At 43.9% G+C, this 14,022-nt stretch overlaps 1 protein-coding gene across 4 annotated transcripts in view; it reads left to right on the top strand.

Annotated features, from left to right (window-relative positions):
• The window catches only part of EEF2K (eukaryotic elongation factor 2 kinase), a 70,006-nt gene that overhangs the window by 12,721 nt on the left and 43,263 nt on the right, over window positions 1-14,022 (top strand). For 3 of the 4 annotated variants that reach the window (XM_055409651.2, XM_055409649.2, XM_055409650.2), the window contains exon 2: window positions 5,179-5,494. The exons of the other annotated variant lie outside the window; for it this stretch is intronic. In XM_055409651.2, coding sequence (XP_055265626.1) covers window positions 5,255-5,494 — 240 coding nt within the window. In that variant the 5' untranslated portion in view covers window positions 5,179-5,254. The remainder of the gene's footprint in view (window positions 1-5,178; window positions 5,495-14,022) is intronic. 4 annotated transcript variants of the gene reach the window in all.

Genomic DNA, 14,022 nt, shown 5'->3' with positions numbered 1-14,022 from the left:
CTGTTATTAAGAAGGAGAGAAGAAGAGCTGTTGGGGGGCAGTTAGCAGGCGTTGCCACAGCTGCCTTAAGAGCAAATTTATGATCACCAAACAGCCTTAAAACAGATCCCCCTCGCTCAGTTCTGGAATCCATTACAGAATCAAGTACAAGGCACTGTGCCAGCCAGGGTCACAGCTGCTTGTCTGCAGCTCATTTTGTTTCCCAGGACTGAGGGAAAGGTCAGATTGGCGGTGGGACGTGGCCGAGGGCTGGGGTTCTGGTCCGAATTCCCCTGTGAACTACTGTGGAACCTCAGTCCGGCCATTTTCCCACTCAGCTGCCCTCATGGAAGGGATGGGGGAGTTAGTGAGATGAGCTTACATAGTCCAGGTCGCCAGCAGCACAGCTGGAATTTGCACCCTTGGCAGCCTGGCTTCTGAGCCTGGGCTCTTAACTGCTGGACTACACTGCCCGGCGGTCTGAAGCTGAAGCTGTGGTTCCGGGCCCTCCCCTGGCATGGGTGTGGCCCCAGAGGCCAGTGACCTGGCTGGGTGCAGCCCCAGGCAGCCATCTGTCTTGGTCAGCAGGGACCGTGGCCAAGGGCTGACCAGGGCAGAGTAGTAGCCCTTGGGGCTGGGAGCGGCGGAGGGTGGAGAGAAGCGGGCACAGATCCTGGGGACGATTTTGGTAACAAGCAGGATCAGGTGGCTCTGGCGGACTCGGCAGTTGACACTCAGAGCAGCATTTTTCAAACTGAGTTGAGAAATCAGTGTGGGTGGTGCGTTAAGGATAAAGAGTAAAAAAGAAAGAAAAAAGCAAAACAAGAAGCATAGAAAATAGCAGAGTGCATTGTACAGAGTAAGGCTAAGTACAGTTTCCTGACATTTTAACTTACATTTTGTAGGTATGCACTGGGTTAGAATATAAATTTATTTCTTTCTGTGATGACTGTCAAGAAAGTGCTGAAGGGAACTTCCCTGGCAATCCAGTGGTTAAAAATCTGTGCTTCCGTGGCAGGGGGCACAGGTCTGATCCCTCCTCAGGGAACTGAGATCACAAGTGCAGTGCGGTGCAGCCAAAAAATAAATGAATAAAAATAAATTTAAGTAAGCATCTTTAAAAAAAAAAAAAGAAAAAGTGCTGAAGCCTCAGGTCAGTAAGCCTGCCTGTTAATGCAAAGAGCTGTTAAGAAGAATTGGAATTACTGACTTGATCTAAAACATTTTTCTATAACATTCTTTTACTTATTTATTATTTTATATTGAAAGCAACCCAGCTTTATAAAAAGCTAAAACAGTATAGAAGTGTACAAAATGTTAAAAACTTTCCTCCACCCCCAGCTCCCGGTCCCACTGCCCGTCCCAGTGCTGGTAATGCTCTTATGGGCCCTTCAGGGAAGTTTTAACACAGCTACAAATGTACCTCTTCTTTTAGCACAGATAGGGTCACCATAATGTAACTGCTCTTCTGCAACTTGCTTTTTTAATTTACCGGTTTTTCTTGTCTGTCTTGTTTTTTTTTTTCTTTTTTTAACTTTTCATTTTATTGAAATATAATTCACAAACCTTCCAGCCCCCCTATTTACAGTGTATGGTTCAGTGGTTTTTAGTCTATTTAGAGTGATGCAACCAACACAATCAATTTTAGAACACTTTCATCAATTCAGAAGAAACCCTTTGGAGATTGTTCCCCATTTCCTCCCAAGTCTCCCCTCCCCCATCCCTGGGCAGCCACTCATATGCTTCCTTATAGATTTGCCTTTTCTGGAATTTGTCTGTAAATGGAATCATTTGAACTGTCTTCTTTCGCTTAGTATTATCAGTGCTTCGTTCCTTTTCCTGGCTGAATAGTGTTCTGTTGTATAGATAGACCACATTTTATTTGTTGTTCATTAGTTAATCGATATTTGGGTTGTTTCCCCTTTGGGCTATTATGTATAATACTGCTGTGAAATATATGTCACAAGTTTTTGTTGTGGACCAAAAAATGTTGTTTTCATTTCTCTTGTGTATATTATACCTTGGAGTATAGTTGCTGGAGGGCTTCCTAGGTGGCCCTAATGGTAAAGAACCTTCCTGCCGGATGTAGGAGACACGAGTTACATCCTTGGGTCAGGAAGATCCCCTGGAGGAGGGGATGGCAACCCACTCCAGTATTCTTGCCTGGAAAATCCCATGGACAGAGGAACCTGGCTGGCTATAGTCCGTAAGGTTGCAAAGAGTCGTACACGAGCATGAGCAACTTAGCACACAGACATAATTGCTGGAGCAAGTGGTAATTCTGTGCTTTAACTTTTTGAGAGATTGCCAGACTGTTTTCTAAAGTGACTGCAACATTTTACATTCCCATTAACAGTGTATGACGGTTTCCAATTTCTCCACATCCTCTCCAAAACTTGTCAATTTCCATTAAAAAAATTTTTTTTGGCTGCACCCTACAGTTTGTGAGATCTCAGTTCCTTGACCAACAATTGAACCCTTGCCCCCTCCAGTGGAAGTGTGGAGGCCTAACCACTGGACTATCCTACTGCGTGTGACTTTTATTTGTATTCCTCATTGGAAGGACTGATGCTAAAGCTGAAGCTCCAATACTTTGGCCACCTCATGCGGAGAGCTGACTCCCTGGAAAAGACTCTGATGCTGGGAGGGATTGGGGGCGGGAGGAGAAGGGGACGACAGAATGAGATGGCTGGATGGCATCACTGACAATGGCTAATGTTGAGCATCTTTTCATGTGTTTATTGGCCATGTGTATTTTCTTTAGAGAAATATGTGTTCAAATCCTTTGCCCATTTTTATTTGGGTTATTTTTCTTTTTATCGTTAAGTAGTATGACTCCTGGTGCTTCCCAGATGGCTCAGTGGTAAAGAATCCCTCTGCATTGCAGGAGACACAGGGTTTGATCCCTGAGTCGGGAAGATCCCCTAGAGAAGGAAATGGCAACCTTCTCCAGTATTCTTGTCTGGAAAATTCCATGGACAGAGGAGCCTGGCAGGCTACAGTCTGTGGAGTCGCAAAGGAGTTGGACAGGGCTTAGCGACTCAACAACAATAGTATGAGTCATAGTCCCATATCAGACATATGATTTCCAAAATTTTTTTTTCCAATATGTGAGCTGTCCCTCTGTTCTCTTGGTGCTGTCCTTTGTAGCACAAAGGTTTTTTAATTTTGATGATGTCCTATGTATCTATTCTTTTGTTGCTTGTAATTTTAGGATCCTAAGGCTTTGCCTAACTCAGCTTTGCAAAGATTTTCTCCTGTGTTTTCTTCCCAGAATTTTAGCTCTTGTATTTAAGCCTTTGATCCATTTTGAGTTAATCTGTATAATATAAGGAAGGAGTTCAACTTCATCCTTTTGCATGTGTATATTCACTTGGTCTGTCACCATTTGTTGAAAAGATTATCCTTGGGACTTCCCTGATGGTCCAGTCGTCAAGACTCTCTGCTTACAGCGTAGGGGATGTGGGTTCCATTGCTGATTGGGAAACTAAGATCCCACATGCCACATGGTGCAGCAAAAATGAAAAAAGTCCTAATGAATAGATAATTCTTTCCCCATTGAATTGCCTTAGCACCCCTTTCAAAAATCAGTTGGCTGTAAATGTTCATTTCCAGACTCTAAATTCTGTTCCGTTGATCTCTTTGTCTGTCCTCTTGCCACTACTAACTGTCTTAATTGCTTTAGCTTTGAATTCAGAAAGTGTGATTCTTGCAACTTTTACAAGATTCTTTTGGTTATTCTGGGCCCCATGAATTTCCATATGAACTTTAAGACCAGTCTGTTAAATTATTCAATAAAGGCACCGGAGTTTTGATAGTGATCGGGTTGAATTTGTAGACCAATTTGGGGAGTATTTCCAACTTAGCTATGTTAAATTTTCTGATCTATGAACACAGGATATCTTTACACTTACTTCAGTCTTTCATTTCTTCTGACGTGTTTTGTTTTTCACTCTTCAAGTCCTGTACTTCTTTGTCGGTCAGGTTTTTTGGTTTAATTTTTTGGCTGAGTGCCTTCTGGGATCTTAGTTCCTTGACCAGGGATCAAAACAAACCGTACCCCCTGCCATGGAAGCGTGGAGCCCTAACCACTGGACTGCCAGGGAATTCCCTAGCCAAGTGTTTTATTCTTTTTGATGCTATTATAGGTGAAATTGTTTTCTTAATTTCATTTTTGAGTTTTCATTGCTAGTGCATTGAAATACTGTTGATTTTTGTATCCTACAGTGTTGCTGAACTCTTCCTTGACAGTCTTTGGATGTCTTTGTATATCTGTATTCCTTTTTCTTGGAAACAGTCACATAGTATTCCATGGTGTAGAAAAACTAATTTATGTAACAGGCCTCCATTGATGGTCATTGTGGGCTCTCCCCTCTTTATGCTGTTACTGATTATGCTATAGAGAACACTTTCTCAGACCACTCGTCCATTCCGGGGACGTGTGCTGAGGGCCTGCTCTGTGCCAGGCACTATTTAAGGTACCAGGGCTACAGATGATAAAGAAGTAAGTGAGAGGATTTCAGCTTGGGGAAATCTCTGTGAAGAAAACAGAATGAGGTGACGTTCTAGGGAGTGACTGGATGTGCGTTTGAGAGGGGTTCTTTGAATTGAATCAGAAAAGATGTCTCTGGAAAGGTGACTTTTGAACTGGGATCCAAATGATGAGAAAGACCCACTGTGGGGAGATTGGGAAGGTTTTCCAGCCACAGGGGACTGCAAGTACCCAGGCCCTGAGGTGGGAATGGGTGCCCAGTATTCACAGAACACAAAGAAAAAGCCCGTGGGCTGGGAGAGCCGCCAAGACTGGAGGGGAAGTGGACAGGGGCCAGCCTAACCCAGGCCTTGTAGCCTTAAAAGGCATTTGGATTTTGTTAAGAATGTGAAGAGAAGCTGCTGCAGGGTGTCAGGCAGAAAAGTGATTTGATGTAATTTATGTTCTGAAAAGATCAGCTTTGTGACTTAAGAAGCATTTATTTTCTGTTTCAAGCTCTGAGCGCTTCAAAGTGGAATTACTGGGTGGAGGGGTGTATACCTTTAAAATGTTCCTAGCTACTGCCTGCCAAGTGTCTCCCCTGCTAGCTGTCGTTTTCTGTCTGAGGGTGACGGCTCCTTTTGTGCCAGCGGTATTTGGGGTGAGGTGCCCAGCGACCTCTCAGCCCCTGGGCCCCAGCACACCCCTTTCTCTTGCCTCCCTCGCAGGACCCTCGCCTCTGCATCTGCCCAGTAACTCTGGCTGCACCGCCCGGCCCTCGGGTAAGACGGGCGCCCCGGGACCATGGCCGAGGAAGACCTCATCTTCCGCCTGGAAGGCGTGGATGGCGGCCCAGCCTCCCGGGCTGGTGATTCAGACACAGACAGCGACGATGAGGAGGAGGGTTACTTCATCTGCTCCATCACCGATGACCCCGGGGCACACCAGAATGTCAACTTCAAGGTTAATAACTGCCACAGCAACCTAGCAAAGAGCGAACACTATGGCTCTAGCGGGTCCCCAGCCGGCTCCTTCCATTTCAAGGTGAGTGGTCCCTGGTGCCACCCTCTCCACCCCAGCTCAGCCCCGGCTCACCTGCCATAAGGAATGGGGAATTGGGTCGCTGGCTGAGATCGTTTCCAGGCTCTTGCCAGTGCTGTAAATTCTAGATCTGAGGCAGTGTCTGTTAAGTGGGAAGATTTCAATACAAGTTGTTTTTTTGTTTTGTTTGTTTCAATCATTGAATCATTGTTTCGATACGAGTTTCATTCCTTTCCAGCAGTGTTTTACCAATATCTGCACTGGGGAGAAGGAAATGGCAACCCACTCCAATGTTCTTGCCTGGAGAATCCCGGGGACAGGGGAGCCTGGTGGGCTTCTGTCTATGGGGTCGCACAGAGTTGGACACGACTGAAGTGACTTAGCAGTAGCAGCAGCACTGGGCCCACTAGTGTGGGTTGTGGGAACCTTGGCCAGTTTTTTTTAAGACCCAGAATAGAACAGAGTAGAAAATATTGGAGAGGGAAGAAGGAGGGAAAAAAATGTCAGCTCTGACAGTCGTGATAATATTTTAGGGACGTGTATACATGCTTTTACACATACATATGCAGTGACCAAATTGGTTGTTGATAACCAGGTTCTCATGACATAAGGATTGTTAAGTATTTTTATTTCCTCCCTATGTGTGTGCGTATGTGGGTCCAGAGATAAGGTGTCAAATGTAGTGTTTTAGGTTGGTTGTGGTCAAAAGAGCCTCTGCTTAGGGTTGGACATCCTTCTTCTGGATTGAGGAATAGGGTGCTTATTTTATTAGGAATTTGTGTTCGTACCCTGGCAAAGCTGGTTACAGAGATGAAGGAGAAACACAAACATTATTGGACTTTTGTATAGTAACTGGTGGTGGAAAGTTAAAAATGCAATACTGTTATCCTTTTTTAATCGTCACAAACAATAAGTATCAGTTTGTACTGTGAGCAGAATGCCTATTACCACTTTGGGATTTGAAATTGGAGTCGTTCTTCTCTAATTGCAGAATTAGTCTGTTTTTAGAAAATTAATAATTTTAGTTCTCAGACAGTTGGATACTTTTTCCTTTCAGGCCAGAGTTCTAGCTTAAGTCTCTCAGGGGCAAGCAGCTCCAGAAATAGGCCTGTGGGTCCCCTCTGAGGTTGGGGGGCCCCTGCAGGGTCAGGTTGTGGCTTGCCCTGCCTTCCTGTCCTAAGGCAGCTTCTGAAACACACACTCCACCCTCAGAGGGCTGCGTGGGAAGACGGGAGAGCAGCCTGGTCCCCGATCTGTCCACTTGAGTCAGGGAGGCGCACAGAAACCCTGATTCCGTAGCTCCTGTACCATGTGCAAGGGAATCCAGGTGCTAGAGGGGCCTAGAGGGGTCAGAGCTTGTGAAGCAGAAACCAGCTCATGCTAGCTCAAGGGGGAAAAAGAGGAAATCTGTTCTAACAGTCAAGAAGTGTTTCTTGAGACCCAGGGGCAGAAGCGATATCTGGTCTCTGGCTCCTTCCTCCATCTCCTTGTCTATTCTTTATTCTTCTCTGCCCTTCAGTCTACATGGTGGGAAAATGGATCCCCAAGGGTCCCTTCATTACAGACAGAGCCACATGCAAAGATGGATTTGACCCTCTTCCATTTCAACTGCGGGAAGAGAAAACCTGTTCGGTCCTGCCTGAGTCAGGCTTCCACTGTCTCTGGTCCAGTCACCTCTGGCCCAGGGCATGGGGTGGGGGTGGGGATTGCAGAACAGGGGGCTGCTTCCAGAGAAGCAGGACCCTGGTGGCCTCCTAGTGGGGCAGACCCCTCAGAAGGGCTCTACCCACAGCAGCTGCCTGTGGGCCCAAGAGCTGGAGGGTGTCAGACAGTGTGACCTCAGAACGCAGTCTGGTGAATCCTTTAAAGGAAACACAGGTGAGTGATCCAGCAGAGCCAGATCTATTTGTCTATAGATCTGGCTTAGGACGGGAGCTTCATGAGGGCCGGATTCTGTAGCCTGCTCATCACTCATCCCTAGTGCCGTGCACATAGTAGGTGCTTTATTTGGAATCAGTGAAGAGATGGATGAGTGCTAAACTCACTCTCCTGTGGGTGCTGTCTCATCAGAGGACAGATAGATGGTATTTACATAAAACAGAAACCTCTGTGGGCCATTTGACAATCATTATTAAAGTAAAAAGTATCTATATGTCAGAGTTATAGTAAACATAGGCTATTAGTTTCAGGTGGGGACCATTGTTTATTTGGTGGGACTGTCCCTTATATTGTAGACTTTCGGCATGTCTCATCCCAGCTCACTAAATGTCAGATTCCCACTTATTCGTTATGTTATATTCCTCCTTATTTATTATGACAACCCAGAATGTTCCCCACTGTACATTTGCTAAGGCCACATGAGAGGATACCACCCTCAATTGAGAACAAGCAATGAAACATTTGTGCAAGTGTTGAGGTTTACATATTCAAAGATGTGTTTTGCAATATTGTTTGTAATAAAGAATGGAAACCGCTAAAATATTCCATTGAGGAGGGGCCTGTTTAATTATAGACCATGGTCCTAGCAGAATGCTTTATTTACATTAAAACAAAGATGTTTCTATGTGAATTGACTTGAAACAGTGCCAAGATATACACAAGATATATATTTTTTGTGGGGTGAAACCAAAATCCTTGAAAAGCTCTTGGGATAGTGATGGTCCATAATAAGAACAAAGTGTTAGCTATTTTTATTTTTATGTGCTGAGAAGTAAAAAAGCAAGCTGAAATATATAATATGATTCTTATTGTATCAGGAAGCATAGCTACACATATATTAGTATTTTCTTAGCAAACACTTATAAACAAATTTAAAAATTACTAATGAGAAGAGGGAATTTGTATCCAACAGAGAATCAGTGTTGATTCTCTTTGGAGGAGAGAGTGATCTTAAGGGGGACTGCGATTATTATAATACATTGCATATATATATATATATAGTATATATATCTTTTAAACAGATGCTACTTAAAAGTTTTATTTTATTTATTTTTAGCTGCACTGGGTCCTCATTGCTGCACACAGGCTTTCTCTAGTTGCGATCAGCAGGAGCTACTCTCTAGTTGTGGTGCGTGGGCTTCTTGCGGTGGCTTCTCTTGTTGCACAGCCGGGCTCTAAGACACGAGGGCTTCAGTAGTGGCGGCTCCTGGGCTCTCGAGCACAGGCTCAGTAGTTATGGTACTGAGTTGCCATAGTTGCCCCACGGCATGTGGCATCTTCCTCGACCAAGGATCGAACCTGTTTCCCCTGTGTTGGCAGGCGGATTCTTAACCACTAGACCACCAGGGCAGTCCCTACATTGTATACATTTTAAAACATTTGAAACTTATAAAACTACATGTATGTATTACTTGTGTACACGAGGATGTTTTTTGAAGAAGAAAAATAAAGAGAGCAACACAGCTAGGTAACCGCTCCTCCCCCAAAGAAACATCAGTAATTGACTGTCCTTAAAACTCCTGGGCTTCCCCCGATGGTTCAGCAGTAAAAACTTTGCCCGCAGTGCAGGAGACTCAGGTTTGATCCCTGGGTCAGGAAAATCCTCTGGAGGAGGAAATGGCAACCCACTCCAGTATTCTTGCCTGAAAAAATCCCATGGACAGAGGAGCCTGGCGGGCTACAGTCCAAAGGGTCACAAGGAGTTGGACACAACTGACTGAGCACAAAACTCAACACAATTCTGCAAGTCAAAATCCTCACTGAGGATGGGAGCTCATGACCCCCACATGACTGCACCTTTCCCTGCTCCTGCAATAGGCATTGCTTTTCTCACCTCTGCCTGAAACCTCTTTCAGCTGACATCTGGGTCTGTTAAAATGACCGGGCTCCTGGTCCGGCTCCCTTGACATCCTACCCTGGCTATCTCCTCCACATTCCCTGAGGCTCATATCAGACCTTTCTGTACATCTGTCATTCTTGAATGTCATTCTGTTTATGAGTCAGCCCCTGACCGCAAGGCGAGGGCCTGTGTCCAGTTGCACTTCCCATCCCTGTACTCAGCGGAAGGGCCATTTAAGGACAAGATGTAGCTCTTGGCTGCCCACTCTCCTAGGTGATAGAAGGCAGGCTCTATGGGGTTCTTGTTGCCAGTGGTGACTTCAGAGGGAGGCAGCAGCTCAGTTTTCCAAACCTCACTCTCCCTGGTACTCAACAAACTGGACGTGGCTTTTCATTTACTGTCGACATGGTAACTTGGGTTGTTTAATCAAAATGACCACCTGGCGTTCCTCCAAGGTGGCACCACCCTGGCAGGTACCAGGCGTGTATTGTGAACTGGTGAGTCTGTTGTTGTCAAGGCCAGGGAATGTTGCCTGAATCCCCAGGGGGATGGTAGCAGACTCGCTCAGGGGGCCCTGCCTTGGGTAGACTATCCGACAGCCAACAAAAGGATGTTGACAGAGGATGCTATCATAACATGGGAAAGTGCTTCCATTCTGGAGTTAATTTTAAAGAACAGGGTATAGAGTATGATTATAGCTCTGTAAATACACACACACACAGAGCAAAACCCTAAAAGAAAGTACAAGTCTCTGTGTACGCTATTATATAAGTACTTTTACATGGACATATTTTTTCTTCCAATTTTTGCTCACAGTTTGTATATCTATGCTGTTTTTCACATGTGTAGATGTATGTTTATGTATATATGCATATGGTAATATATGTGCTCTCACAGCTACTTGCATATAGACTTGTTTTTGTAATCTTGTTTTGTTGAATGTTTATGTTTGTTATTCATAGTTCTTATTCCATTTTTTTTCATAACTCTGAATGACCCTCTTTTACTAATCAGATTTACTCATATAATATAAAACATTTGCTCTAAAATATATTCCAAATATTTTACCAATAACTTAAAATCATTTATATGTGACATTTTGGTTTGGAAGACACTTGGGCTTTTTTTCTAATGTCCCTTCAATTACTCTAATAATGTTTGTAAAAGAGAAAAAAAAAAAAACTACATCAGGATGCTCACAGAGATTGTCTTTGGATGGGATTATTCCTTTTCTGCTTCTGTTTCACGATGTCTGCATTTTCTAGCATTAACATATGTAGCATATAGTATATTTTCAGTTTTTTAATGAAGTGGAAATTTGTATTTAAAAGAATTGTTTTCCTTGTCTGAGAATATCTTGGAGATTGTTCCTATCAAAACATAGAGATCACCTTTTTTTTTTTAAGTGAATTAAGTTGGATTCCATCACTTGATGTACAGGGGTTTATTTAGCCAGTCCGTCACTCAGTCATGTCTGACTCTTTGCAACCCCATGGACTGTAGCCTGCCAGACTCCTCAATCCATGAAATTCTCTAGGCCTCAACACTTGAGTGGGTAGCTGTTTCCTCCTCCGGAGGATCTTCCCAACCCAGGGATCGAACCCAGGCCTTCCGCATTGCAGTCTGAACCACCAGGGAAGCCCTTCTTCTTGAGGGACATTTGGGTTGTTTCCCTTTTTTTCTATTACAGTGTTATAATAAATCTCCTGTACGTATATCTGAGCAAACTTTGAAATACATGTATTTTGTAATATGTAAATAATATATCTACTCTGTAGAAAGAATTCAACTTGCACAAATGATAAACACTGGAAAGCAATCCTCCCACCTCTGACCCTGTCTCCCTGGGGAATGTCCTTCCAGAAATGTTCTTGTGAATATAAGCGTATGTTTGTATGTGAATCTCTTCCTTGTCTTTTTCGCAGAAATGTTATTTTACCTGTTTTGCACTCCTGTGCCGTCTTCCCATATTGGCACATACGAGCTGACATCAGCTAGAACTTACACAACCTGCTCTGTGGGTCGGGCAGGCCTGCTCTGTATGCGGTTACTCATATCAACTCATTGAATCTATGCAACAGTCCTATGATTGATGTTTTGACATATAGTAAACCCGAGGTTCTGAGATCTTAATTGCTTGGTGCCCTTCCTGACTGCAGTATGTTGTCTTGCTTATTTTGTTTTCGTTTTCTAATGGCTGAATATCTTGACATTATCTGCAAGCACTATCATATATTTAGCCAGTCCCTCGTGGGTAGGTGTGAAGGTCATTTCTAAGCTTCTGCTGCCACAAATGGTGCTTCCGTGAGCATCTCTTATTTGTGTCTCTTTTGTGTGTGTGTGTGTGTGTCCTGGTGCCTACACAGGGTGCACCTGCCAGGCAAATCCCCAGAGGTGGAATGGCTGGAAAAAACGTTCGTGGGTTTGAACTTGGCTGAGCATTGGCCATTGCCCTTCAAAGAGGTTGCACTGGCATTGGTGCTCCCGTGATACATGGGCACGCCTGCTTCCCACGCCCTTCTTGTAGACTTTGGTGATTAAACTGATACTTTCAACCCATCCAGGGTGGCTCTGGCAGCTTGGTCAAAGTACACTGATTACCCCACAAGGAGGTAGATGAACGTCTGATGACTCACTGGGAAGAGAGGTATCCCTGCTCTCCTGAGCCCTGGAAGGCCCTTGCCTGGCAGCTTTTGGTTACTGACCGCAGGAAGCTCTGTGCATACAAAGAGCTGGTGACCATTTTGGTGCTCCACCCACTGCTCTGGGAATACAGAACTGGAAAGGGAAGCTTAGGTGTGTCCTGGGTCCACAAAGATTTGGACTTCCAGCAAAATAAGGGCCAGCAAGCAAAAAGAGATTGCTTCTGTCAATCAGTGACCTGGCATCTGGAAAACGGGAAGAGGCTGAGGAGAGTCAAAACTGGCTGGAGGGACTCATCTTTTTGAAGCACGTGACCATTTATGGAAATATGCTAGATATTCATTAGCGGGGGTCCCCCTTCTTTAACTTTATTTTGTAATTTTTTAGAAGCTTTATTGAAATATAGTTCACATACTATGCGGTTTACCAATTTAAATTGTTCAATTCAGTAGCTTTTAGTGTATTTATAAAATTATGCATCCACATCACCACAACCAATTTTAGCTCATTTTCATTACCCTAAAAGACACCCCATACGTCTTATTCCACCCAGACCCTAGTATCCACCAGTGTATTTTCAGTCTCTGTAGACTTGCCTCTTCGGACAATTCATGTAAATAGAATTATGTGATATGTGGCCTTTTGTGTCTGGTTTCTTTCACTTAGCATAGTTTTATTGTTCTGTGTTTTTTTAAATCTGTTAATTAATTAATTTATTGGCTGTACTACATGGCATGTGGGATCTTAGTTCCCAGATCAGGGATCGAACTCACACCCTCTGCTTTGGAAGCATGGAGACCTAACCACTGGGCCACCAGGGAAGCTCCAGCGTAGTGTTTCCAAGGCTCATCAGTGTTGAAGTGTGTGTCAGTCCTGCATTCCTTTTTATTGATGATAGACATACCAGTTTTGTTTATCCATTTGTCAGCTGATGGACATTTTGGTTGTTTCTCCCTTTTGGCTGTTACAAATAATGCTACATAAGTCTTTGTGTGGGAATGTTTTCATTTCTGTCAAGTAGGTACTTGGAAATGGAATGGCTGGCATATGATAACTCTATGTTTAGTCCACCTTCTTGCAACTGGGGCCTGACAGACTTGGATTTGAGTCCTGGGTTTGCCATGTCGTGGTTGCTGCAGGTCCGTAGGTGAGTTACTTCCATCTTCTCTGAGCCTCTGGTACCGCATCAGTGGATCAGAAAACTAACTTACCTGCCTGTCTGTCCTTGGCAAGGTTGTCAGGAGGTGCCGGCCAGGACGCTGTCTGAGGAAAGATTTCCAGGAGAAGAGGGCATTTCGTAATCATAGGGAGTGTTATGACTTTGCCGGTTATTGCTCCCACTCTTCTCATCCTGTCTTCTGAATCCCTCTGGTCAGGGGAGATGAACTGAAGCTACTGTTTTCAACAAAGATTCCTTGAGGATTTTTAACTTTTTTTTTTAATACTTATTTGTTTGGTTACTTATAAAAGTAATGAATCTTCCTTACAGAAAACGATGAAAGTGCAGATACTGTTGCTATTAAGGTCTTAGTGTGTATTTCAATATACAGACATGACTAAATAAATAGGGACATTTTCTTACAATAACAGGATTATGCCATGTATGCTTTCTAATAACAGGTTTTCCTCAGCAAACAAGAAATGATGCATATTTTTCCACATCAGTAAATGGGGATCTAGTCCATTATTATTTTAGTGGCCCCATGGCAGCCCATTGTGTAGATATGCCATGGTTTCTTTAAGTATTTTCTTTTGTAGGACCCTGAGGCAGTTTCCAGGTCTTTGCTGTTACAGTCAATGCTGCGTTCCATGGAAATTGTACAAAACCTCTAAATGAGTGTGGCCCAGAGTGGGGCAGCCACACAGCACAGAGGCCTCTTCCCATCCCGGAGCGTGACTGTGCGTCCCCACTTCTTCCCACTTCTTTTATTTGCCCTTGGCTGTGGTTTAAGTATTTTTACTGTTGGTTAGGAGGGGCAAGTTAAGGCTGACTTAGGGCTGTTATTCTTAAACTCTACAAAAGTGATGATGGGGAAAAAAAACATTTTATAACATTCTCTTAGTGCTCATTTTATAACATTCTCTTAGTGCTCACTCTGATGGCTCAGAT

Source organism: Moschus berezovskii, chromosome 27 (assembly GCF_049115385.1).
Source record: "Moschus berezovskii isolate FMDL1 chromosome 27, NW_MosBer_1.0, whole genome shotgun sequence".
In the NCBI taxonomy this organism is placed as follows: Eukaryota; Metazoa; Chordata; class Mammalia; order Artiodactyla; family Moschidae; genus Moschus; species Moschus berezovskii.
The sequence above is the reverse complement of the archived record's forward strand: the minus strand, read 5'-3'. Positions and strand labels throughout refer to the sequence as shown.